The following is a 25,706-nucleotide window of genomic DNA, read 5'->3' as shown; positions in this document are numbered from 1 at the left end:
GGTCACGAGAGGTCAGTTAATTTGTAGGAGGGGGGGGATGGGGAAACTGATTTCATTATCTCAACACAAGATTAACTCTCTGGGCAATGGAAAGTGTCAAGTTTCTGTCTTGTTTTTAAACCGGAGATAAATCTGAATCAGCTTATTTTTGGCTGGACCACAACAGCGAGGCCATCTCTACAAACCAGAACGTCCGTCACTGACTCACTCACTGACTCACTGACTGAGTGATGAAGTCACACCATTGGTTGGTCAAAGTGTATTAATAATATTTTTTCAGGCGAGAAAGTAACCATGTAGATTCCCAATATGTGGTCGGTTTATCCAAATAACGCCTATTTGGAAGTTTGCTCAGGCGTTTTTCGGAGATGTGAGGAGCCGCTGGCCGGGTGCCAGCTGGTCAACGTCCGTCGTCATTCCCGGGGCAGAGTCAGACTGGAGAAATCCAGGTGGGCCCCTTGAGAACTATGTGGGCCGCTTGAGCAGCCCATTATACAAAAACAAGCGCCTCTTATGTCTTTTCCTCCCTTGATGTCACCAAACATAAAACCTCTTGTTTAGACAGGCTTTTTAACTTTATTTGGGAAAACAAGCCACACAAAGTAAAAAAAAAAAGGAGGTTATGTCTGTCTCTAACAGAGGGAGGTCTTAACATTTTGTACTTTTCCTCAAGTCAACCATATTATCAAAATTAACTGGATCAAAATATTTCTAAGAGATCCAGATAGCATGTGACAGCATTAAGTTTCTGTTTAAAAAAGTAGGTGGTCTTAATTTTTTATTCATGTGCCCTCATGCTGGTAAACTTCCTCTCAAACTCTCCAACTTTCACCACAGGCAAACTCTTATGTGTTGGTCCCTTCTATATAAGCACAACTATTCTCCTCAGAATAATGTCAATATCACATACAGAAACAAATCATCAATCATTTGATAGAGAAATATAGTGTTCCTGTCTCCCAAAGTGAGCATGGTCGTGTAATTAATGCACAGTCAACTGGCATCATATGGTTATCATGTTGCTTATCAGGTTTATTCCTAATATAGATTTTTGTAATTATAAGGTAGAAATGTTTATTCAGATTGAACATGTGACAATGTTTTGGGCTGATTTTCAGTTGGATCTTATAAAATAGTTGGATATATAAATATATAATATATATAATATATTCTCCAGAAATGACCAATGAGGAAGTTGTCTTGAGGAAGTTACCATCTTATATTACATTTAAACAAACAGATCTAAGAATATATTGTCAAACATTTCATACACGGTCCAGTCATATACAAGGTTTTAACCAAGTCTTGTCAAACAGAAAGACATTTGATGCTAAGTGTATATTTTTCTGTCTTCCTCTTTGCAACGAATGGGTTGAGTTTAGTTGGAAACGCAGTAAAATCACAATTAACTCTTTTACTTGTATAACTAAAAGACAGCCTGCATGTAAAAAAGAAAGGGAGGTAAAAAGATGAGAAGAGTAACAGAATCTATTCAACAACCAACTAGTGCTGGAACTACCAGTGATTTTTTGTTTATGGCATCTGAAATGCGATGACGTGATTGTTTTTCTGTCTTTTTCTGGTTGAATGTTATGGTTTTCTATCTGTTGTTGATCTGAATCATCATCGGATGGTCATCTACCAGACCCTGGTCATTCAGCTGTTAATAGAATATGTTATGGGAAGACTGTTTAGATAATGAACAGACCGAATGGTTGACAATCTTCTTAGCAACTTATAAGGTGGGAAAAATTTAAAATGAATTCCCGTGACCAAGAAAGGTGTTTTCCAATAAAATCAATACAAAGCATGTAAAGTCAAAGATTGTGCAGGATTTCTTTTTCGTTCACTACTTTTCTTTACATCTACTTGAAATTTGTTTTCCCACGTTAGCTAAGAAGATTACCTACCATCCTGAAAGTGTTATTCAATATTATTCCTATAACTAATTTAGTGATCCACCTTGATTGAAGCGTCAGGTGATGATTGGTATCTGTTACCTGGGATCAGGGTTAAGCTCATAAGATGTGTTATCCGACTGTTGGAAATTAAAAGTGTGTATGGATGTTCTTTAGAGTGAAAAGTGAGAGTGGAGAGATGTGATAAATGTTAAAATATGGGAATAACAGCGCAACATTATCAGACTTTCTCTCCTAAAAAGGTATTTATAGTGTTGCAATTGGTTGTAAACACAAAAAACTGACAGAGATAGTTGTGTAACAAACTAAAAAGAGAGCTAGAGAGAGGAGTTCAAACCCCGGTATCCGATCCTTTCTTGACATCTGCATACCTAAGTCACAGTGTGAAGTGGGCGTTAATGTGGGGTTGACAGTTTCTGAAAAGTTTGGAACTTCCTGTGTTTAAAAGGTGTGTGTGTGAGTGGGTGGTAGGGGGTTTATGAAGTTATTTGACCATCTGACAAGCAGTTCTGATGGAGTATACTGGTTGATTAGACAAAAGAAGCAATTTTAAGGCATCACTTTGGTGTCTCAGTGGGCGTTTGTGGTGGTGTGGAGGGATATACTGTGTACTACATATTCCTCACGCCGTCCTGTGGTTATTTAAGTCCTGGCTGGTCAGTGTGAGAAGATGATCAGAAGGAAAAGGACCATGATTTCCCTTTTCTGCAACATTATCACTCCCTCATCAAACACCTAACAGGCTTTCCAATGTGACTGCGAACTGTTTGAGATCGCAGACAATGCCGTATTGTCTGCGATGTTTGCCGCAGGCCCTAATCTGATGCAGAGGCAGAGATCGGGGTCTACGCAGAGGCCACTGACGACAAACTGCAGCCAATATACAGAGAGAGGGGGAGAGACGGAGGGGGTTGAGGGGGGGAGGTTGGAACTGTTTGTGCTCCTAACTCCGAGGTTTGTGTTTGGAGGGAAGAGGGCGAGAAGTTTGTAAGTTATGATTTACACTTGGGCCCTCCCATAGCTACAAAGTCAACGAACGCAGCCTCAAGGGCAGGGCAGTTAGGCTCCTTTTTCTTACGTTTCCATATGATGGAAGATATTATATTCCAAATCGTGCTGACTCAGTGCCAGGCCACTGTCTCCTCTCAGATAGAAGCCGGAGACAAGAGAAGGGGGGAGAGAAAGAGAGTGAGCGTTGAGCTTGGATATAGACATATGGTTGTCTTTAGCAACGAGCACCGCAGCCTTCCCCCTCCTCCCTCACACTCACAACATGTCTGTTGCTGCCATCATCTCCTCTCGCTTCTCTCTCTCTCTCTCTCTCTCTCTCTCTCTCTCTCTTTCTTTCTCTCTCTCTCTGGCTCTGGGCCCAAATGAGGTTTGCTCATGTTTTGTAATCAGCTCATTAGAGAGAAAGTGGGATGAAAACCGCACTGGTTACGTGCAGGGCCATCTTTGCGCTCAGTTGTTTCACATGCAAGACTTTGCAATGTAAAGGCCGCTCCGAGAGTCAACTCAGTGGTGTCAACAGGTGGTCGTAGCGTAGCGAAGCATTCCAGGACAACGAGTCGGTGAAGACAGCAGAGAACATACGTATACTGTAGTGTCATTCTTATGCTCGGCGTTGAAAGCTGTATGCATGTTTTTTTTAGCGGTAAAGTGCACGTTGCTGTTCAAACAGATCTGAAGTTTGAACATCTTGTTGCGTGCAAGCAAAGATAAGAAAATGGTTACAGTAACATGGTTTCGGTTTGGGTTGTAGTCAAGAAATGATAAAAAATAAACTACTTTTATCGTAAAATTTGAAAACATAGTGTGCAAATGAAAACAATGTAAAACCACAGTGGGAGACAGATGTTTCCGTCCACACTGAAACACCCAAACCCAATATAGTGCATCATATTTACATTAGTGCTGAAACAGTTGAGTATTTGCCAACAACTGTGGTGATCGATTATTCATTTAAGTCATTTATTGAGCAAAAATGCCTCACATGAGCTTGTTCCAGCTCCTTTTCTCTGTTTAAATCATTCTCAATGAAATATCTTTGGGTTTTGAGCTGTTGGTTGGACGAACAAGCAGTTTGAAGACGTCACCTTGAACTATTTCTCTGACATGTTATAGACTAACTGAAAAAAAAATAGACGACAGTTTAACTGATAATGAAAATAAGACATTTACAGACATAATTTACATAATTTGTTTGCAGCTTGTTACCTGTTAACCAGGCAAACAGTAATTCTTACACTGCTACTCCTCACTGTCAACTATCCAAAAGACAAAAACAGCTGTAAAAATGTTTAAATTAAGTGATTACAGAGAAAATGTCAGGTAACAGAAAGTTGTCTTCTTAACTTCACCTGTTTTCCTCACTGAAACGCACGGCTGGTGTTACAAAAATCTGTTGACAAAGTGACAAAACAAAGACGAAAAAATTCATTTTCAAATCATGCCAGCTCAGTATGGATATTGTCTAAGTAAGTTACAATTATCACCACTAGATCACACCTGGTGGCATGCCTTAACAGCTGCTACTGCTGTATTACCCACCAAAACAAACACACACACATACACCCACAACTTCAAGGGGGGTCCCCCTCCTGTCACCAAAGGGCCCCGAGATCTGACTTGGAAGTGGAAGCAGCTGGCTTGAAAGGACCAGTAATGCACAACCACAGACACAGACTGTCAGCTATCGTAAGCACTTCTACTAGAGTGGTAAATTCACCGCAACAATGTAGAAGTTGCACCACAATGAAACCTGAGTGTAGCAAATGCCAACTTTGATTTGGGCCAAATCTTTACTCTTTTAGGCTCGTAGGCATATATGCTGCGGTTTTCTGCGCAGGAACACACACATACACAAAGCCAGTTTTGCTTAAGTAGTTGCGGTGGTTATTGACAGCTGAAGCGGACGAGAGTGAGTGCTAACAATACATTTAGGATGAATGACCCAGGCCAAATGCTTCAGAGAGGAAGCCGGCTCGACTCAGCGGTGTGCAATGTGGCACCGGTGACAGCTGTGACTTTTACACACAGACACACACACACCTCCGATACATGGTTAAAGGGGTCAGCTATGTGTTCATTCAGCTGTGGTATGTCAGCAATAAAAACATTACAGTTTGCAACTCGGAATTATTTTCATTAGCAATTAATATGTCAGTTAATTTCTTAGACTGATTGTTTAGAATATAAAATCCTCAAGCTGACATCTTCTAATTTCTTATTTTTTCAATCTAAATTCACATGAATCTTGAGAGAAGCAGCAAATCATCACATGTGAGAAACAGGAACCAGCAAAGGTTTAGCATTTTTAACGTTAGCATCATCTGTATGTCAGTCCACCACTTATGGATATATTGCCATGGAACTATTCGTCAACTAATCGATTAATCGCCAACTATGAAACTGATCCAAACTGATTGATGAGCCAACTATTTTGAGGCTTCAAGTGTCCACGTCACACTTGTGTAAGTTGAATATTAGACCAGGATCGACTTCCAAAATAGATGCGATGTCACAAATCCTGCTCGTAAGCCCACGTCTTAAAAGCTGAGCTCAGAGAAACTTTTCCCCCTTCAGCAGTTGAACGTGAAAACATCCTTCTAGTGTCAGACTCTGCACGTACGTCATCATCCTGCACAGTGAAGCTCGAACATCCAACTGTAGGAACAAGAAGAAAAAGACATTATTAAGTGGAGGAGGGACTTTAAAAGAAGAAAATGTCCAAATTCTCTCATGTGTTCTCATTTATTTAGTGTATGACAGTAAACTGAATATCTTTGTGTTGTGGACTGTTGGGACAAAACCAGACATTTACAGATGTCACCGTGGGGTTTTGCTTTTCTGACATTTTCTGGACCAAACAACTAATCGATTAATCAAGAAAATAATCCACAGATTAATCGCTGTGAAGAAGTACAGCCCCATAGAAACATTTGTAGGCTCTCAGTCTTAGCACTTGACTTAAATGATTAACCGATTATCAAAATTGTTGTCCATCAATGCTCTGATTAATCAAGTATCTGTTTCCAGTATCTCACACATCATTGGGTCTTGTAACGATGTCTACCTGCCTGTACTCAGGTCAGTCTGTAAATCGATCGTATTCTCTCGCGTGAGTATCTGCTCATTGACTCAAGACAAAGACAAAAACTCAAATTGCATCCATGTAGATTCCTCCCTGTCTGCAACTGTGTGTAGGCCATGAGCTCCACATCTGTTTTCTGTTGGTTCAGGGAGACGAAGAGATCAACCACAGGATATTGCCTTTACTAGCAGGAAAGGTCAGGTTCAGGGTTGGGGTAAGAACTCATCCAGAGGGCTTTTCTCTGCTGTTTTAGATGCCTTTTATATTACATCAGTTGTTATCTGCTCATTATTCTGTATCTTCTGCAATCCATTGAATGGTTGGGTTTTGGTAAGGGATTTAAGTCCTCATGTGCAGTCTGCAGATTGTAAAAAATTTGGAAGAGAATTGGAATTTTAATCATTTAAATCCTCTTGATTGATACCCACTCGTTAAATTTCTCTGAAAGCAAGATAAAGCAAGATACTACTGAGCCAAGTAACACTTAAACACCCCTCTATAGGAAACCTACACCCTGGTTTGAGCAAGCATATTATGGCAATACTCTCCTTCCTGCTTGAGTGACTTGAATCTATACATGTGTGACAGGCTGTAGTAATGTTGTTTCAACCTCTGAATCAGGCTAATGGCTAATGTGTTGCTGTCAGACCTCTCACAGTCTACTTCATGACCTTTAAGACCCGAGCTTCAAATTGTCAAAGGAAAGCGTGATTCACCCGCAGAGTATGTGCCCCGTCTTAGTCTAAACTTGTCTAGTCCCATAGTTCTGAAACTCACCATCCATTACAGTGTATCTCCTGTCAACAAAAACATTCCTGGTCTGATATTGATTGATTTGCGTTGATACAGGATAATTTTACAAAAACACATCAAGCTAATATGTTGGGCTTAAAAGTTTTGAAAGTATGAAGTTTCGAACTACAGAACGTCAAATAAGACACTGAAGAATATAAAACTATTTGTTTTTGGCAGGTCGTCAAAAGCTGTTGGTGCGTCCATCTTTCCTCGGATGGAGGGGTCATTGCACCTAAAGGACCAGTGTGCAAGATTTAGTGGCATCTAGTGGTGAGGTTGTAAATTGCAACCAACTAAATACCCCTCCCATCCCCTTCCAAGCATGTAGGAGAACCTATGGTGGCCACGAAACTTGCAAAAAACGTGAAAGGTCCCTTCTAGAGCCAGTGTTTGGTTTGTCTGCTCTGGGCTGCTGTAGAAACATGGTGGTGCAACATGGTGGGCTCAGTTGAAGGGCACCCGCTCCCTATGTAGATATAAAGGACTCAATCTAAGGTTGCGAAAACACAACAATTCTTATTTTCATGGGATTATACACTAATGAAAACATACTTGTGAATATTATATTCCATGTCTGCCAAGTCCGTTCTGCTAGATGCCACTAAATTCTACACACTGCACCTTTAAGAGTTTTTTTTCTCTCAAGGTCTTTGTATAAAACTGTATTTTCTGTTCAGTTTAAGCCAAAGATTTCCTACTTAACAATTACATTTAGGTAAACTTCTGGAAATAAATCCACTGTATGGGTTCCATAACATTACACACATATTTATGAAGGTGTATAGGAACTGCAGACCAGGTTTATCCTACTCTGTAAACTGAAACAGAGCACTAGAAATGCACAGAGAACGTAGAAGTAAAGATCTTTTTTTGGAACTAGCTTTGCTTTGTGTTGATTTCAAAGCAAGTAGAACTTGTTCTAATCGCCAAAAGAAATGCAGAAATCAAAAAAACTTCAAACATTTAAATGATGGAAGTTGGCAGGAATACAGTTTCAAATGTGGTAAACCAAAGATGAAAGTTTTAGAGTGTCTGTTAAAAATGAACCGTTTGACTGTTAGGTATACCGTAGCAGCCAGGACTAAAAATGAGCTGTGTTGTCTAAGGAAGGAAGTATTTGTATTTTAAGTGAACAGAGTTCTCATGGAGAGAGAACATTTGGTAAGTTAAATTAAAGGTTTCTCATGAAACTGTTGCAGAGTCTCACAGAAAGTCCAGCCAGGGGTGGTTAGGGCTGGCCATATGAGGGGAAAAACAGCTGTATTTTGTCTGAATTATGCGAGGAGCTCTCTGGATCCGGATATAGTGAAGGTACAACTGCAGCAAAGTGAAAAAAAAGAAGCCTGTGTGGACTCCCTCACCCTCACCACCACCACCACCACCACCACCGCCTCCCTTTGCTCCTACACCTGTCCACCTGTAAATTAGATCTGACGGTTCTAGCATTCCTCCTCAGTGTATCATCATGTTTAACATTTTGCCCACTCGTGTGCTACTGGAAAAAGGATTAAGAGCTGCAGTGCATAACCTGTAAAGTCTCCTGTATGTATCACAGCTTAAAGGACCATTTTGAAGCTTTTCAAGTCTAGATTTAGGAGTTATTAATCACTGTTATCAATCTTTCTGTCGTCCTTTATTATATTAAGAAAGACCTGAAAAACCTCAACATGTGTGTGCAAATCCTCTACTTCAAAGACGCCATTTATCACATATGATCCCTTTACAACACGGCTAACAAACTATGGCTATGTTCCCTGTTCTTGTTTTATATTTTTTAGATTGTTTCATGTGTTTTATACGTTTTAATTTCAGTAGCAGTGGCGGAAAAAGCATTTAGATCATTTAAAAATAACAAATACACCTTTACATGTAAAAATCCTGATGTCAAAATGTTAATGAAAAATGGAAAAATGTATCAAAAGTCAAGTATTTCCAACTTAAACCATAAAACTGACAGCATTGGTTGTTTGTGACCTGTTTGACCTCTTGTGGGACAAAGGTAATAGTAGCATGACATTGTTGTGATTTGATTTCTAATGAGGTCAGACAACACTTTGTACGAACTACTTCTTTTCGAGCATTATCTGGCCTTTAGGGAGGAAGTTGAGCATGGAAAACGTGACCACAATCTTTCTAGAAGTGGTATATGGATTTTAAAGGATGCAAGGTCAGAATATGCTCATATGGCTCATTTTGGAAGGAATAATGGGTATTATGCAGAATGGCACCTTCCAAAATGTTGTATTTTTCTACATACTGTATTGTCGAACAACAAAGCAAGACCGACTGGAGGTCCTGCAAGCAAACTTGTGAAAAAGCCAACGTGATGAAGACACAAAAATATGTAAAACATAACTCTATTTTGGCTTTTGGTGGTTGTTATGTTAACCTGCATGAGTGTCACCGTCAGAAATTTGAGTAGAGAGGTCTGCAGGTGGCATAGGGGCAGGAGACCTCACCTATCCATCTCTCTCTCTTGTGTTTGCCAAGTGAGCAGAGTGTGAGACAGCAGTTGGTGAGCCTGTCATTGTGTGTGTGTGTGTGTGTCTGTGTGTGTGTGTGTTAGCGTGTGTGCGAATTCACCGTGTGCACCCATGAATATGTGTGTGTGCTGCCAGGAAAGAGAACCTACCAGCATACGGATCGCATTGACTGAAAGATAGGAAGGAAGAAAGTAAGAAGAGCAAAGCCTGGAAATCTTCAAAACGAGAGGGCCTCTTTTGATGTGTGTTTGCATTCCTTTCAGTGTTGGTGAAAGGGGAGCTGTTGAACGGTAGTGGAGGAGAGGAACACTTGAAACTGAACGAGGCGCTAAGAAAAACACACACCAGGTCTCAACAAAAGTCCTGCCAGTCTGAGACAGAGGGGGTAGAAGGTAAATTAACAGAAAGAGGAGTCAAGAGAGGAGAAAAGACAGAGGCAGAGGTCGTCTTCTTTATATGAGAGGAAAACCTGCAAATAGAGTGAGACCATTACTGACCTGAGGTGTAAATTCATTAGTCGGGTGATTATTCTGACTCGTTTGCAATTGTTTCAGAAAAAAAAAACCTCCCAGAAACAAGTGATTCTGCTTCAGAAACAAGTGGAATTATCTGACCCTCTAATAAATTCAACACTGACGTTGGCAGAAGAAAACATAACAGTGACTTTCCCCATTACCTCAGTCTTTTTCCTGGGCCTGGTGTGGTTAAGTGGTACGTCTGGATGATCCATCAGAGCGAGGGCTGCGGAGAAAGATCAACATATACAATATCTACCATGAAGTGTAGCACTCTGTCAAAAACTGACCTTTTCTGCCACCTTTTTTTAAGCTAAATATACTTTTTTTTTTTTTTTTTTTTAAATAAAAATTTCATCCAAAAGACATTCCCGGTGTGGGCGGACATGTGTTTGAAATTAACACTGAAGAATTTTGTTGAACTTACTGAATACAAGACATCTTTCCTGGCATTCATGTGTTCACTTCCAGAACAGCTAAAACCACCAGTTGTCTTGTTCTTGCACGTATTTGGGGAAAAAAAAACCAAACACACATTCGCAGATACTTCACAAAACTACATTTTGAATGTTTATGATAATTCGCCGAAGATAAAGACGTCCAGTTTTGTGGCTGTGTGTCAGGAAGGAACATAAAAACAAACCAACCCTTGATGTTAAACTTAAGGGTTAAGGTTTCTGATATGGTCAGTCTAGCCTCGCTCGTGCTTTGCATTCAAATGAATTAAATAAATCATTCCAGGCAGTCATTAGACAGTCATTGCGGTGGTGTTTTTGCTCCGCACTTCCCAGAAATCACATCAAACACAGATGATAGTACTGTGGCATCTTTCCCCTTAATTTTCTGTTGATAATACTTCCTGTGACAGATTTTGAGGACACCAGATGTAGAAGTTTTCATGATATAACCAGCGTTTCTTTGAGAAAGCTCTTTTAATGCAATGTAAATTAGCAAAATGAGAAGTCATTATTTGATTTCTTGGGATTTAGGTGACTGTCTGTGTGTGTTGGGGAGGGGTGGTGGGGGTGGTAATCCTGCCCTGCACTCTCAAGTCCCCAGCCTGTGGTCACATGGCACCAGAGGGTGGGGTAAGGAGAAGGTGGGGTGGGGAGTGTGGGGTTTATCCTTTTTCCTTTTCGTGGGCTTATCCTTTTTCCTTTTCGTGCCGCAACGGGGCTGCCCAGCCAACCAGAAGATGAGAAAAGAAGTGCACCCTTGTTGTTTGTTCGCCTTTGGCCCCTGCCATCTGTCCGCTTGGTTCCTGACACCTGTACCAGCCTGTCAGAGCTGGGCTTCCCTGTCATCGGGGGCAACACGGGACTGGCCTGCGGGGAGACACAAGGGTATGGGGGCTAATATAACAGCTCTACAGAATGAAGGAAAGATGTAGATGGTGAAGGAGGGGGCTGAGGGTGAAGTTTGGGCCACTTTTTTGATTAATTAACTCAAATCTAGCAGTTCTACATAGACCATTTTTTTAAGATGTAACAGTTCCTTTTTATTTTTTAAGCTAATGACCTTTACAGGTGCATGTACCTCAAACCTCTCTTCATTAAATATTGGCTCAAGGTTCAGAGGCAACTGGAAAGCAAATAGTTGGCACGCTGTAAAGCACGGAAACAGCTATTAATGCGGTGCCAGATGTTCATCAGACAGTGATGTTAACGGGAGGATTCTCAGTTATTTTTAAGGGGCAGGCTGCTTGAAAGGCAAAACACTGTTACTGTGAGTGCCAGTATGTTCATGGGCACATCTTATCTGGGCCAAGAGGGTTCACTACCAAAAAAAGAGCCCGTTTTCCAGCCAACTCTGAATAAGATAAAGGCCCATGAAAGAGCACATTAAATTCTATCACTAAGGTGATGTCAGAGTGGCGGAGTTCTCCAAGACAAGATGGCTCGCTGGCTAGCTCCAAGACTGTTTGGCACCAGAAAAAAAAAAGAAACAGATGCAGCCTAAACCTGTTAGTCGCCCACCTCTAATCGGCTTACATTGGCTCGGTTACAGGCGACTGGCACCTCCGAAGGGTCACAGACATGGCTGCTAGTACACACACCTCACAATAAAGGATGACATGTTGGATATCCACATGAAACCAAAAACAGCACTTCACACATTCAGCTCGCCGCAAAAAACCAGATCACTGAACAATCACGTTTTAGTTTCAATGACAGTATCATTCTCAGCACTCATGACTATGTATTTGCTGTAACATATTCTCATACCATCTAGTATTACAAAGAGAGTGAATTTATTATGTTCTCTTGATCCTTTAGATCATTTTTTTTCTGCTGTTACTTGCTGCCAAAAATCACATTTGTTTCCCTGACTCGAGTGAAAATTAATTTCCGGATCGCTGCTTCAGTGTTGTTTGTGTCCTTTGGGCACAAGACAAGTCATAAACACATTTGTTTTATAAGATTTGCGGCTGCAAAATTATTTCTTTGGTATGTTCGATGAAGGTTTAATCAACAGACTTCCCATACATGCCTATGGGAAGTCTGTTGATTGAACCGGTGTGTGGAGACAACTGAATTGATTCATTCGGATGCCCCAAAGCATCCAGATGCACACTGACTTTTTCTCAAAACTGCAGACCCTACATGGAAACATTTCCTTTTCCTTGCACCTGTGAAAAGTGAAGTCACTCCTCTGATTACATCCAGTTGTCTGGTCTGGCCGTAACGTCCTTTCAGCATTCTGTCAAAGCACGCAGCACATTTTTCTCACCAGTGTTTGAAAGCAGGTGGGAAAACGATGACCGCGAGCTAACCGGAGAGCGTGGAATGACTTTTCCCCTCCCGGGCCGGGGACTGGGCCTTGTTTGTTCTCGGCAGAGGATGATCTTGTAGGTCCCACCAAGTCAAACAAGTGGCACGTTGCCAAGTCACAGAGCCATTCACACAGACATGAGGAGGTATTGACACAGTGTGTGCGGATAAAACCTCAGTGCTAAGGGCCACTCACATTTACAATTGGAACAGAGGGGGCACTGTGAACTCATTACATCAAACTGAGAAACCTATGTGTGTTTAGAGCCTGACCTGACATAAGTTACACTGACAGGATAAATACATACACACCTATGGAGAAATTACAGTATAAACATTGTAGTACTCAACAGTTTTAGCTACAACATTGAAAAAAAAGAGATAATTTCACTCATATTTAGCTTGAAGGAGAAGGAAAGAGGTGCTGGGAAGATGAAAATCAGGTGTATGTGTAGTTTTGTGAATGAAAAGCCTCAGAACAGTCATCGTATTGTTTGAAATACCACTTTTTATTTCAAATTGAAGTGTTAATCTGCAGAATTCCTGACACTTAAGTCATATCTGTGGTTGTTGCTTCTGTGACTCACTGCGGTCTCTCTCTGAGGGTTTCTTTCATCTGTGTTTCTGCAAAAAAAGAAAAACTAAACACGTTTTCTGGGCTTTGCTATCCGTATTGTAAAAATAAATAAGTATGTGCACCACAGCGCTCGCAATTAGAAGGTGAGACCTTGCTGTAATTAAGTTAAATGATTAATTTGTTTGCATATAAAAAGACTTGCAGCTCCCGTGAAGTTTTACTGGCGTGTTAGCGTGTGAACTCGGTTTATTCCATTTCCATGAAATCCAACAACACAAATGTAATTTTTCCAACTTTTAGCTGCTGTCTTAAAACATCTACACCATTCAGCCCTCTCTCTGCTCTGCTGCTGCTGCTGTTATTGCAGCCATGCTCCATGACTCAGAGAAACAGTAAAACAAACAACAATATCGAATTGTTATATTTGAAAACTCTGTCTTTATCTAGACACATGGAGTAAACAGCACAACATACAATTGTAGTGAGGTCATGCTCCAAGGCTGCTTTTTTCCAGTAATTTGCATTTGGGTTTTTGAATGGGTTTTTTTTTTTTTTTGGTAACCACTTTGGCTCGTTATATGTGTTGCTCTTTGTTCAACCATATTGGCAATCGTTATTAATGGTGACTAATCACCACTTTTCTTGCTATAAATGTGAAATGGATTACTTCCTTTACACCACAGGACTGTTTCCTACATTGTTAAGAACAATATGAGATACAGTTTTTGACCAAAACCACATTTCTTTTTTTTTCTTGTTTCTCCAGGCTGTGTCAGAGATTTGAAGAGTGCCATGGAGACTTCAGCTCCAACAGCCACTGAGAAGAAGGAGTGTAAGGGTTCTGGTCTGGATGGAAGCAGCTTTTCAGAACTCCCCAAAAAGCCTTCGCCCACTACTCTGACCAGAGGTACAGCAATTTTCCAAAGCTATTTTCTTCTTTAAACTAGATATTTATGGTCAACAGAGGCATTACACTTACTGGTTCAAGTATAATAGTTTATAATGTCATTTGGGAACAACAATAGTGAATAGGGAGTGAAAATCTGGCGGTACTGCAGTTCTGTCCATTTCAAACAGTAGTATAATATAGCCATCTTGTATCTTGGATGTTTTTCTGTAGGTTCATGTACTCCGCAGTGCAGTGAACTGAAACATTATGGCTACTCACATAAGTAGATGGGTGGCACATGAAAAGATTTAGACCCAGAGATAGAGGCTGCGTGTTTCAAAGATGTCGGAGAATGGATGATGAGAAAATGCTATAATGAGGTCGAAAGACCTTGTTCTCACCTCCCGAGTGTAAATTTCATGAATTACTAAAAAAGGCTGGCATAGCAGTGGACGACATGGTGTATCAGAGGCCTCTGATAAAGGCTGGGAGGAGGGAGGCACCTTTGAAATGCTAACAAGATGTCGAATGACATTGTGGCGTTAGCAGAATTTCTGCTTAATGATGGGCTTGGTGGCCTGCCACGAGAGGAGCCATGAGCATTAATTGTTTAGGGATGCGGGGTGAGAAACTAGGACGTTTGAGTGCACCCTCCCTGGCACCTCCACAAAGAGGCCACAAGTTTTTTCAAACCAGCAAAAGAAAATATTGCACTTACCATGGCATGAATTATTTAGTCATATACACAGTTATGACCATTGTGTGTCATGTAGGCTTGTGGGGGTTGAATTTTCATAACCTTGGACCACTGACAGAAAGTAGTCTTCACCCATCAGGGGTTATTTGTGGAAGTGAGGTAAAATAGAGGGTGCAGGGTGCGGAACATTCACTCTATAAAGGGGGTCATAATTAAAAGATGAGAGCTCATGTTTTCATTAGTGACTGTGTGATGAAAACTCCTCATAACGAGGTTGGAGGACCTTGTTCGGGCCTCTGAGGTACCAGTGTTATAAATTACTAAGTCCTGCTGGTGGAGCGGGCTGGTGGACACTGAAACCCCTCAGGAAGACACGCTGGCATCATCTGAGGGGCCACTGCAGGAACATTTCATTCAAGTTTGTTTTACTGTTTAATGAAGGGCCTGGTGGCCTGCCATCACATTTCTCATTTTCTCACATAAGGGAACAGTAAAAGTGGGACATTAGTACGTCATTAGATAGTTTTAATGCTCTGCTTTTGTTTTCAATTTGATTATATTCTCGTTATATGAACCAGTTCTTAACTTAGCATGCGAGTGCAAACAAAAAAAAAAAAAAATGGGGGCAAATGTGAATAAATCAAGTAGCTTGGAAACATTCTTTGTAAGATGTCGGAAACTTTCTTTGTTCAAGGACCCTTATTTATTCAGCTTACTTGTATGTCTGTCTGTTGCAAACTCCACACCACACCATGCAGACTACATTACAGTTTTTAAGCTCAAAAATAAAACCACACAATATAATAGTGTAACCTAAGCAGAAACATCCTGAGAACATCTTGTTCAACTTAATCCGTTATGTCAGCTGGCCTCAAATCTCATAACTTGTTTCATGAGAGCTCACTTTGCTTGTGTCTCATGGAGACATGCCTTGCCCTTTTGAACTTGTCTGTGTCTCTGAGTGTTAAGACATAATGGAAGTGTGTCTGGCCTCTAATGCGGAGTATGTGTCAGCGTCCAAGGAGAGGTAGAGGAAAGAGGTTAGAGATGCTGGCACAAAAGCGCAGGTCGGGTTCAGTCCATATGATAGGAATCAGGCTGCTTTCTCAGGGCCTTGTTAATGGTTTTAAATGGGCACCCACATTTTGTGTGACAGCCTGCATCTGTCTCACAGCTACAAGGCGTGCTTCCACAGGCTCAACCAGCGCAACCTGACTCCCAGGCCCCGGGATTTACGAGTGTGTGTCGGCTTGTGCTTTACCATGTCAGAGTAACATGTGTTCAGATTAGGTGCCCGCTTCCATGACTGTAAAACATCTCACGGTTTCAAAGGAATACCTGTGAAGGATGCGCCCCCCCCCCCCCACCTCCCCCCTTCCCTCCCTACTTCACACCAAAAGCTAGCGTGGATGTGCTGTTTTTTCGCAGCCTTCCTCTCTCGGTTTCAAACACAGATCTGCCAACTTGTTGTTTTATGACCCTTATTATATTCTGAGAAAGTTTTCCAAAGAGAATTTTTCCATCATCCTTCACTTTTGGTGTTGACTGTACGAGGCCAGTGGAGCAGACAAGCTCAGTAACACAGTAAGATTATTTCTGCCTAACCGATGTGTTATATTCATCTTTCTTAGAGTCTGGCTGTAGCTTACGAGCCTCTGACAGATACTGATGTTCTTCAGCCACAGATAATTATTCACAACCTTGATGTATCTAAAGAGGAGGCGCCACAAAAAAGAAAAAATCCTCACCTTTGTCAACACTTGCCGTCTCACTTGTACTTAAACAACAGTACAGATAGAGCATTAAATCACCCTTCCTCCGTTTTTTTTCCCTGCATGAACATGGATCATCCGCAGGTCTTTCCAGTCTGACTCCGAGTGGTCACTGTAGTGTAGATGGATGAAGAAGAGACGTCTAGTATAATTACTCCTGCTGGGAGTAGAGCGTGGCTTTGAGATAAGGAGCCGCCGTGTGTTAATCATGGGTAAGTCTCAGATGCAGCTTGAGTCTAAAGGGTCTCCACCAGGGTCTCCGCACTGGCCACAGGGCCTTTCTCTGGAGGGTGCTCTGGAGCGGGTCACGGCCCCCCCTGGCAGAGAAAAATGTCCCAGAGAAAAATAGACCCCCCCCCCCCCCTCTCCTCTCCAACCCTTCCAACCCTCCTCCCCTGTCCACAGTCCTACTCCAAAGGGACAGCCACTAATCTTCCTGAGAAAGAGATTTCTGCCTTTCTTTCTATGCTCCTAAATGAGGCTCTTACGCCGCTGTGGTTCCACAGGCCGATAGAGAGGTGGAGGAAAGGGGGTGGGGGTGGGGGGGGGGGGGGGGTTCAGTGGCCAGGGTTATGCAGGGATGACCACATTCATGCCAGACCCCCAAACCTCCTTTTGGGTTTAACTCCTTGGCCCTCCACCTTAGTTAAAAGAATCAGAGAATTTGAAAGTATTCTGCACAGTGAAAAAAGTAAAATGCACTTCTTGAAGAGGCCCCTGCTACTCCGTGTGCAACTTTATGTATCTGTCTTATCTAAGGAAACGCTGTAGATCGAGTTACACCGCTGTACATAGAAGAAACACCTCCCCTGGCTCCTAAAGCCACCAAACAGACCAAAACACATATTCGTATCCCAGGAGTTGAGAGAGAAAAAAGGCTCTATCAGGTGTCATCTACTGTAACATTTTATAACAGTGTATCAATAATGCCTTTCCTGATACTCGAGAAGACCTGCAAGCAACAAGCTTACAGGAAGGCCTATTGACCAAGTCCCCGTGTTGTTTATTTTCCTGTCAGGGTCTATAGCCGCACACTATCAGGAACTCGCTGCCGTCCTCCAAGAATGTCTTATAAGAGAGACTGATATTGTTTCTATCCCGGAATGACTCTCAACATATAGCTTCAGCATCTGCAGAGTCAGTTTACATCTAGGTTTTGTGCCTGATATTTCCAGTACCTAAGTTGGGACTGGCTACATCTAATGCAACATTCATTTTACATGTTACCAGCCTGCAAAAAACAGCTAAAATACTTGAATGGCTGACTTGCTATTTGGGGTACAGAGATCAGTGCTTACTTTAATTCATTTGGCTTTTATAAACAGTTAACTTGGTTGCTTTCCAAATCATCCCTCTTCTCCCTCTCCAGCTTCCATCCTTGCATCTCTTTCTCTGTCTCTCTCCATCTGTCTTTCTCTCCGTCTTATCTAGAGTTTCACTTGGGGGACTGGCTGGCCAAGACAGGATTTAAAGATTAGATATGCTAAGTGAAAGCAGAAGGGGCAAATCTTGTTTTTTTTTTTTTTTGTTTTTTTTTTTCATTGGTCTTCAGCCCTGCTGAATGCTGCGGAAAAGCCAAAAACACTGGTTCTTGAGCCTTGAGTGGTTGCTGATGTTGCTGCCTTTATCATCGCCCATTACAGGACGTTCTCATCACAGCAGCGCTGGCCTACATACTAAGAGACGGGAACTACAGTAAGGAGGCAGTATGGGTCTCCTCCAGTGATTGGAAGCAATTGGTCACAAGGGGGATTTTCAGCTTTATATAGTGTATATACATGTATTATCATTACTTTTTAAAACATTTTATTCAAAACTGAATTATACATAAGTTCCCTGGAATCTTTTTTTATGGTTGCTTGAAATGAGTGAGCAAAGAAACTCCAACCACAGAGTTCAGAGGAATTCTTAAGAAGTTGAAAGCACTATAGAGACTTATCTTTCTAGTTGTTTTTTTTAATATTATTACAAGACAAATGTTTATTTTAGTGAATGCTTAAAACAGTGGTTCCAAAGTGGGGTCTGGGGACCTCCAGAGGTCCTTCAGGCGTTCCAGGAGGAAAAGAGGGAATCATTTATTTTCACTACAATTCCATCCATAAATAACATAATAACAGAATGTGTGACTATATTGGTCATGGGTTTCTCACACTTTCTGTAATAAAACATATGAAAGCTAAAAATCCTAACAGATGCAGGACACTGGGACAAAAAAATGGAGGTCCATGGTCTAATTTGTGTCCTTGATGTGAGAAAGTTTGAAAACCACTGGCTTAGAAGGCAAATATTTAGCAGCCTAGTCACCAAATTGTGTTTTCTGAGACAAATGCCTATAGTTTATTGACAGAACAGCAGACTGACAGCCTTTGGCATGTCTCTAATGTGGTTATAAAACATAAATCAGGCTCAAATGAGAGGATGTTTCTGATATCGGTTGTTTCTTTGGAACACTCTGCCTCTGCTTCAAAGTCCTCCAGAGTTAAAAAAGCTATGTGGTATGCTCTGGGCAATGTCTGCGAATATAAATCTCTCTGTACCAGAGGCGTGTACACACACAGGGCCCAAAGACAACATGTTACATTCCTTGCCATTTACAAGCAGTGAGAGAGGAGGTGGGGGCAATATATGGATGCTTTAGGGGATTAACAACACCCCATCAGCCAGCTTTCTCTCCCTATCCCTTGAGTCTCTCCCTTCTCCCTGGCTTGTACTTCCCTTTTTCTTTTTGTGAGTCATCCTCTCTTAAACAGAAAGCCCTTTCCCAGCATGCACAGTGTAATCCATGCCCCTGCCTCTAAGACACTTCCTGCCTGTTTTGTTTGTCGGGCCGATGAGAATCAGCCGACTAAGGTGCCAAGCGCTCTCTCCTCTCTCCTCTAAGGTGTCGCCTCAGGCAACCACTTTATTTGATGGGAAGACGCCACATGTTATTAAAGAACCTGTTGAAAAAGTCCATCCCTGCACATTTCTATGCCGTGAACTCTCAATCTCCTTGACCCAACGTAACCCTCAGTATCCATTAGACTCGAGCCAACAGTCTGCCAGTCTCGGCTACTTTCATCTGCTAACATAGCCCTAACTCTCACAGTTCAAGTGAAGCAAAATAAACGTCCGTGGAGTTTAGACGTGGTAAAACAAAAATGTGTGCTAGCTGTAAACACGGGCAGGACGCGCTTATGTAAACAGGCCTGGTTCCTATGGCTGAGTTGGTCTAGAGGCGGACAGTTTGTGGTCAGGCTCTTCCGGTTCATATCCCCTCACCACTCGACTCCCCCCCACCACACTCGCCTGCAGACACAGCTGTGGTCCACCCTCGTAGAAAACGCTGCTGGAGGAAAAAGAATCAATCACAGCGCTGCACGGAGCAAGGAAGCCCACTCACCCATGATGAGAAGTGCATGTCTGCAGTTACTCAGGCATCGGTCAAGAACAGATAAAACAATAATATGCACCTTGAAAAGTTTGCATTAACATATATCTCTTCGTGGGAGAGCTCTGTTGTGTCGCAGCCTGAGCAAACCAGCGGACAATAGGTGTCTTTACAATTAAAGCCTGGTGTGATTATGTTGTAACTACTCCAGAGAGCAAGAGGAGGAAATTGATTTTTGCTATCAGTGAAATTCTTCCTGAGGGAAACACTGCTTCTTTTAATTACAGATCTTAGGTTTCACTGCTCCTGCTACACAGCCGCACTGTCTGTTAGCATTTAGCAAGTAGCCTAATCACTGAGAGCTTTGGGGCAGACTTGTACATACAATACATACACATTACCTACCAGACTGTGGGTGAACTAAGTGAAATGAACTGGCTTCTAACTTAAATAAAACGGTGTTGGACAGAAACAATACCAAAGCGTTCTGCCCAGTCAGCGGCAAGGTTCTCAGAGGCGAAGGAATTCCATAAACATTTATGAAAAAAAAATAAGCTTTTACAGTATTTTATTGTGGTCACATCCCCCTGGAGGGTGAATCTTATTCCAGACGGAGCGTGCGGCCATGAAACCGGTCATCCCCCGCTGGCCTCCCTCCAAGGACAGGACGTAGACGAGTCGCAGTAAACTGTGCGACCAGCAAAATAAGCAGATGAGGTTGCTGAGTAAACACAGCGGACACAGGTATAACAAACAAGAGATGTCACCAGCATACAATTCACTGGCTCTTGGAACATGTCCTGAAAACAGGATTAGAGAGGAAAAACTGGAAGGCTTCTCAAAAGAAATGTTATATATTCATATAATTTTTGCTTCTTGCAGTTTATATTTAATTCTCATTAGGAAAGAATAGTAAAAGAGGCAATTAAGATGAAAAACAATCATTTTTTTTTCTTTATTTATAAACTGATTTTTGCATCTTGAGAGTCTCTTCTAAATTTTTTTTGTTAATATTTAGGAACGAATCTTACTGGCTGACAGGTGTCAGTCATTTTCTTAAAGTCTGTTCTATTGTAATCTCTAACTCAATGGTCAACACTGAAATTTCAGCTGCATCTCATGGACTTCTTCTGCAAATGGGGCTGGATCCTGTTTCATCACAACACCTCAGTGTCTCATTCGAATCAAGCGTCGAATCAAGGATGGAGAATGTTGTAAAGCCCCCTGAGGCGAATTTGTGATTGATGATATCAGGCTACATGAATAAGAAATTACTTGACTTGACTAAAGTGTTTGTCACATATGAACACCTAGACTGTGCTGAGAGGGGTTAAAATAGTAGTTCACTTTGTTTCCAAGAGTTATATGTGATGGTCAGTATCAATCTAAGTACGGAGCTAGTTTAGCATAAAGACTGGAGACAACCTGCCTGCCCAAAGTTCAAAACACACCTACAGAAATGTAAAAAATGTAAAAACAACAATTTGTGGTTTTAGGGGAAGTTGTAAGTAAATTATAGGAGTGCAGAGACTTACCAGAGTCCGTATCGTCACTGTGAGATTACCAGAAAATAAACTGTTCTCGTCTTTATGGGATACATGTCAGATTAGTTAGCTTTAGAGGTGCTGGTAAACAAGTCCAAACTCCAACTCCTTTCACAACGCACAAATTAAACTAAAAAAAAAAAGAAGAAAATACATGTATCACACTTATGACACCCGATGAGGACCATGTGATGTGGTTAAAAGCTCAGGAAAACCTTGTAAGTAGACCTTAAGAAGACCCTAGTAAGTCCAATTGGATGCTGGTATTCCCGCACACACTTCCTCTCAATGATTCCTTACTCCAGGATGAAAAAGCAATAATTTGGAGGAGATTTTCTGCCAGCCATAAGCATCCATTTGCTACAGTGTCATATTCTTTGTGAGAAAGTGGTTCAGGACTGCGCTACTATTAGTTACAGTGCTCTGTAATCACAGCAAAGCCTGTCATAAGGCCCCGTGTATACGGTTGTCATGGTCCCTAGAAAAAGAAAGCAAACAAAATGTTGCCATATGGAAAACTGATTTGTAATGTCATTCATCATAGCTGCAGAAAAATATGCTGGAAGAAGCAGAAATAACGACCATCGTTCTGTAACAGCTGGGTAGCAACAGATGATTGAGTGGTATCCCTGGCTGAGGTTAGCAGGGTAGATTTTTTTTTTGTTAATGGTATGAAAGAATCTCTTTGGTTTCAAGAAACAGGATGTCTGAGATTTGAATCTTAAATTTTCTTCATTACAACCAACCCAAACATTACAAGTGCCCCTTGGCCGATACTTTAACCTTAAAGTGCTCTGTAGTTCCATTTTTAGCTCGCGTTGCCTGAGTAAAATTCAAATCCATGAAGGACATGGTAGACTTGTAGCAGAATAAATATAAAAATAACATAAAAATGCATGTATTCTTGCTGGGACTTTGTTTGTTTGATTATTATTATAAGCCAGTAGGGGCATGTGAAGATTAAAAGGTCAACTTCAGTTGACTCATGAAATCCTAACATAACAGAACTCCGGCCAAAACTCAGTGAGAAGGTGAAGATAAGAGCAATTAAACTAATCTGAGGGGAAAAGATGTATTTTTATTAAAAGAAACTTATGTTTCTAAATAAAACCAGGAGAGAGAGTTTTCCATTAATGTAAATAAAGGCAATAAAAAGTGGAATGGGGATCCTCTTAATAATGCAAAACAAGCCAACATGTGAAGTTTTGGACTAGTTTGACCTTCAAGCCTATTCATTACTTCTTACATACCTACAATGAGGATACCTTCCAAGCCTGTTTTTTTCCCATAACTTCTGTATTAAAGGTTTGTTTTTAAGATACATAATTACACTCCTCATTTTGCGATTACTGTGACAAGGTTCACCGCTTTGCTTTTTGAGCTTCGTTACGTAAATGGGGGGGGGGGGGGGGAGGGAGGCGGCTGTCTAATAAACAGTCTACAAATGAAAAAAGAGCTCGGTGAATGAAAGCCTGTGTGCGTTAGTATAGCGTGTAAGCCTGCTATGTTTTGTTTGCCAGGTGATTTCCCCAACGGAGTGAGCTAAGCCTGAGAATTCCTGGCTCGGGCTTCAAAGAGCAGCAGGGTCATCCCCTGACAGCAGCGAATACAGACATGTTCATGGCAGACATGCATCTGACGTGCGCACACACTGTGAACAGACTGTTTGTCAGCTTGACCACCATCATCATGCATTTTGCGTTTATCCAGTGATCTTAAGGAGTTGATGAAAGGGACTGTATTGAGACTGAATTGTCTTAGCAAAGTAATATCTGAATAAAATGATAGCTTTGATTATTATATGTATTTTATATAATTAGGAGATTAATCAATTAGTCGAGGAACAGAAATCGAAGCAAAGCAAACATTCTCTGTCTACAGCTTCTCCAAATGTGAAAACTTGTATATTTTCCCTCTTTAATTTAATACTTTTGGTTTTTGACCTTTGGTTTGACAAAACAGGAAGTACAAAGACATTACTCTGGGCTCTAGGAAATTTTGATGGTAATCTTTTTGTATTTAATGAATTTTAACTTAAGACTAATAATACACAGATTAATCAATAATGAAAAACACATTATTATTATTATTATTATTTGTAGGCTGACTGACATTCGTAGACATTCACAATGTGCACAGTAAAACAGTCTAAGAGGACTTTTTCTCTCTGGTTCGACCATCCATCCACACTAAAGCTGAAATTATACTTTCTGCATCCGCGAGTCCTCGAAGGTCGACATAAATTTTGTCATCAGAGGGTGTACGCGTAGGTTTTGTGCAGACATCCGCATAACTCAGATTTGTTGTGACTCACAACGCTGTCATCCTGTCGATCTACTGCACATGTGTGGAACGCATCCTCCAAACAGACTCCAGGAAGTAGTTTAAACAGAACTACTGCGCATCCGTGGTGTCTGCGGCTGTCCATGTACACGTCCACTTGGGAGTATATCTGTGGCTTACGCTGGCCTTTTCTTTACCGAAAACTTTTAGAGAACAGTTTCTCCAGTCGATGAATCTAAAAACGCAGAACCGATCACACAATACAGGTTGTAAGCTGTATATTATTATCTCAGATGTCTCAGTGCAGCAGCACAGGAATGACTTTGCCATTATCAACAAGTAGAATACAATAAGCCACGATCAAATCACTTTATTTCTATCACTTTTATTAATTATACACTGATGAAAACATACATATGAACATTATATTACATTTCTGCCAAGTCCGTTCCAATAGATGCCACTAAATATGACACACTGGTCCTTTGATTCCTTTGAATTTTGCCTTTCGCTTTGACATCAAATCCTCCGCCATCGTCTTGTCGGTCAACTCTCCTTATTCTCATTATGTGAGAAGTGAAATCTGACTCAGCTGTTGTGTCCGTCGTCCAACTAAGTATTGATAACACACTTAGTATTTTTTTATTTGATGGACGCAGGTGCTGATATGCAAAAACCAACTAAATGGGTTTCATTTCTATAAAAAAAAAAGCAAAATGACGGTGGGGGGCGGCGGGCAAGTCATGTAATCGATGTGTAATCAGTGTACGCCCGAACACCGGTAACACCGACTACCACGGCGAGCCTAGCAAGAATGTGTGTGTGTGTGTATCTGTGTACGCTGTTTGCATGAGTGCAGTGCACATTCTCCAAGTGTTAGCTTTGGCAAAACAGGTTTGAGATGCTTAAGTGATAAAGGTACTGTAAATCCTCTTTATTCAGCAGAGTTGTAGTCTTAGAGAGAATCTGGCCCGTCTGAAATTCCCACGGAACAAAGAGGGAGGCGAGGGAGGTAGAGGGGGGAGACGGAGGGGAAGAGAGAGAGAAAAGGGGGGGAGGAGGGTACTCAGCAGAAGAGGGGGTATTGTTTACATATCAAGACGCTTCCTCTAACTCCCAGGAAAAGCAGTAATTTGCCTTGCAAGGTTTTACAGTTTAATGTCTCCATTGTGCAGGGGGATAACCCCTTAATTATAGATGAGGAAGTAGCCCTAAGCCCCGGACAGAGGGCGAGGGCTCACAAAGAGCCTCAGTAAGTTTTGGACCCCCTCTCTACTCTCCTCTGCTCTTGATCTGGATTTCTCACTTCTTTCTTTTGCTGTGGCCATTTTGCCTGTTCATTAGCACTTGTGGGGTGTCTGGGCACTTGCCAATTAGTGCTCCGCTTCAGGTAATATTTCCTTCCATGAGGCCAAACAAGCTCTAGTGGAGACTTGTAGGCGTCTGGTGGATGACGGGTTGGGGGGTTGGTGGGTGTAAGGGGTCGAGATTGGCACAGGCTGCCAAAACCATTGGGACCTTTACTCTCTACAGACTGGCAATCACTTCATAAAATCATCCCAACGTTTTGGAACATTGAATGCAAAATCCATTTCAAGACAACTTGGGTAATTAACATCCAGACAGGCCATAATGACAGACTTAAGCAAATATTGACTCAAGTTATAAATGTTCCAAGAAGTACTGTATATAAGGTGAAATATATGGATACTGCGAAACCATCCATCAACAAGTCATTAAGTTGTGTATTCAGCGTAAAGAGGGATTGTTAACGTCTTTTAAATGCAGTTTAACACGAAGTGACAAGTGCACAAACCTTCATGGAAGTTCATTTCTGTCAATCGCTCATCTTCCACGTTGGTTTAAAGGGCCTCAAACTAATTAGAGCTGAAACAATCAACTATTTTGATAATTGAAATACTGTTTAACTCATTAAACATCAAGCAAAAATGCCAAACAGCTTCTTACCTGTGAGGATTTGCTGCTTTTCTTGGTGAT

The 25,706-nt window shown here is 41.4% G+C and overlaps 1 protein-coding gene across 1 annotated transcript in view; it reads left to right on the top strand.

The window, feature by feature from the left end:
* Window positions 1-25,706, top strand: part of gli2a (GLI family zinc finger 2a) — an 88,787-nt gene that overhangs the window by 5,788 nt on the left and 57,293 nt on the right. Inside the window, exon 2 of the mRNA XM_067602924.1 lies at window positions 13,920-14,060. Within this exon, the coding sequence (XP_067459025.1) occupies window positions 13,946-14,060 (115 nt within the window). The 5' untranslated portion in view covers window positions 13,920-13,945. The remainder of the gene's footprint in view (window positions 1-13,919; window positions 14,061-25,706) is intronic.

This window comes from Thunnus thynnus, chromosome 11, assembly GCF_963924715.1.
Source record: "Thunnus thynnus chromosome 11, fThuThy2.1, whole genome shotgun sequence".
Lineage (NCBI taxonomy): Eukaryota > Metazoa > Chordata > Actinopteri > Scombriformes > Scombridae > Thunnus > Thunnus thynnus.
The sequence above is the reverse complement of the archived record's forward strand: the minus strand, read 5'-3'. Positions and strand labels throughout refer to the sequence as shown.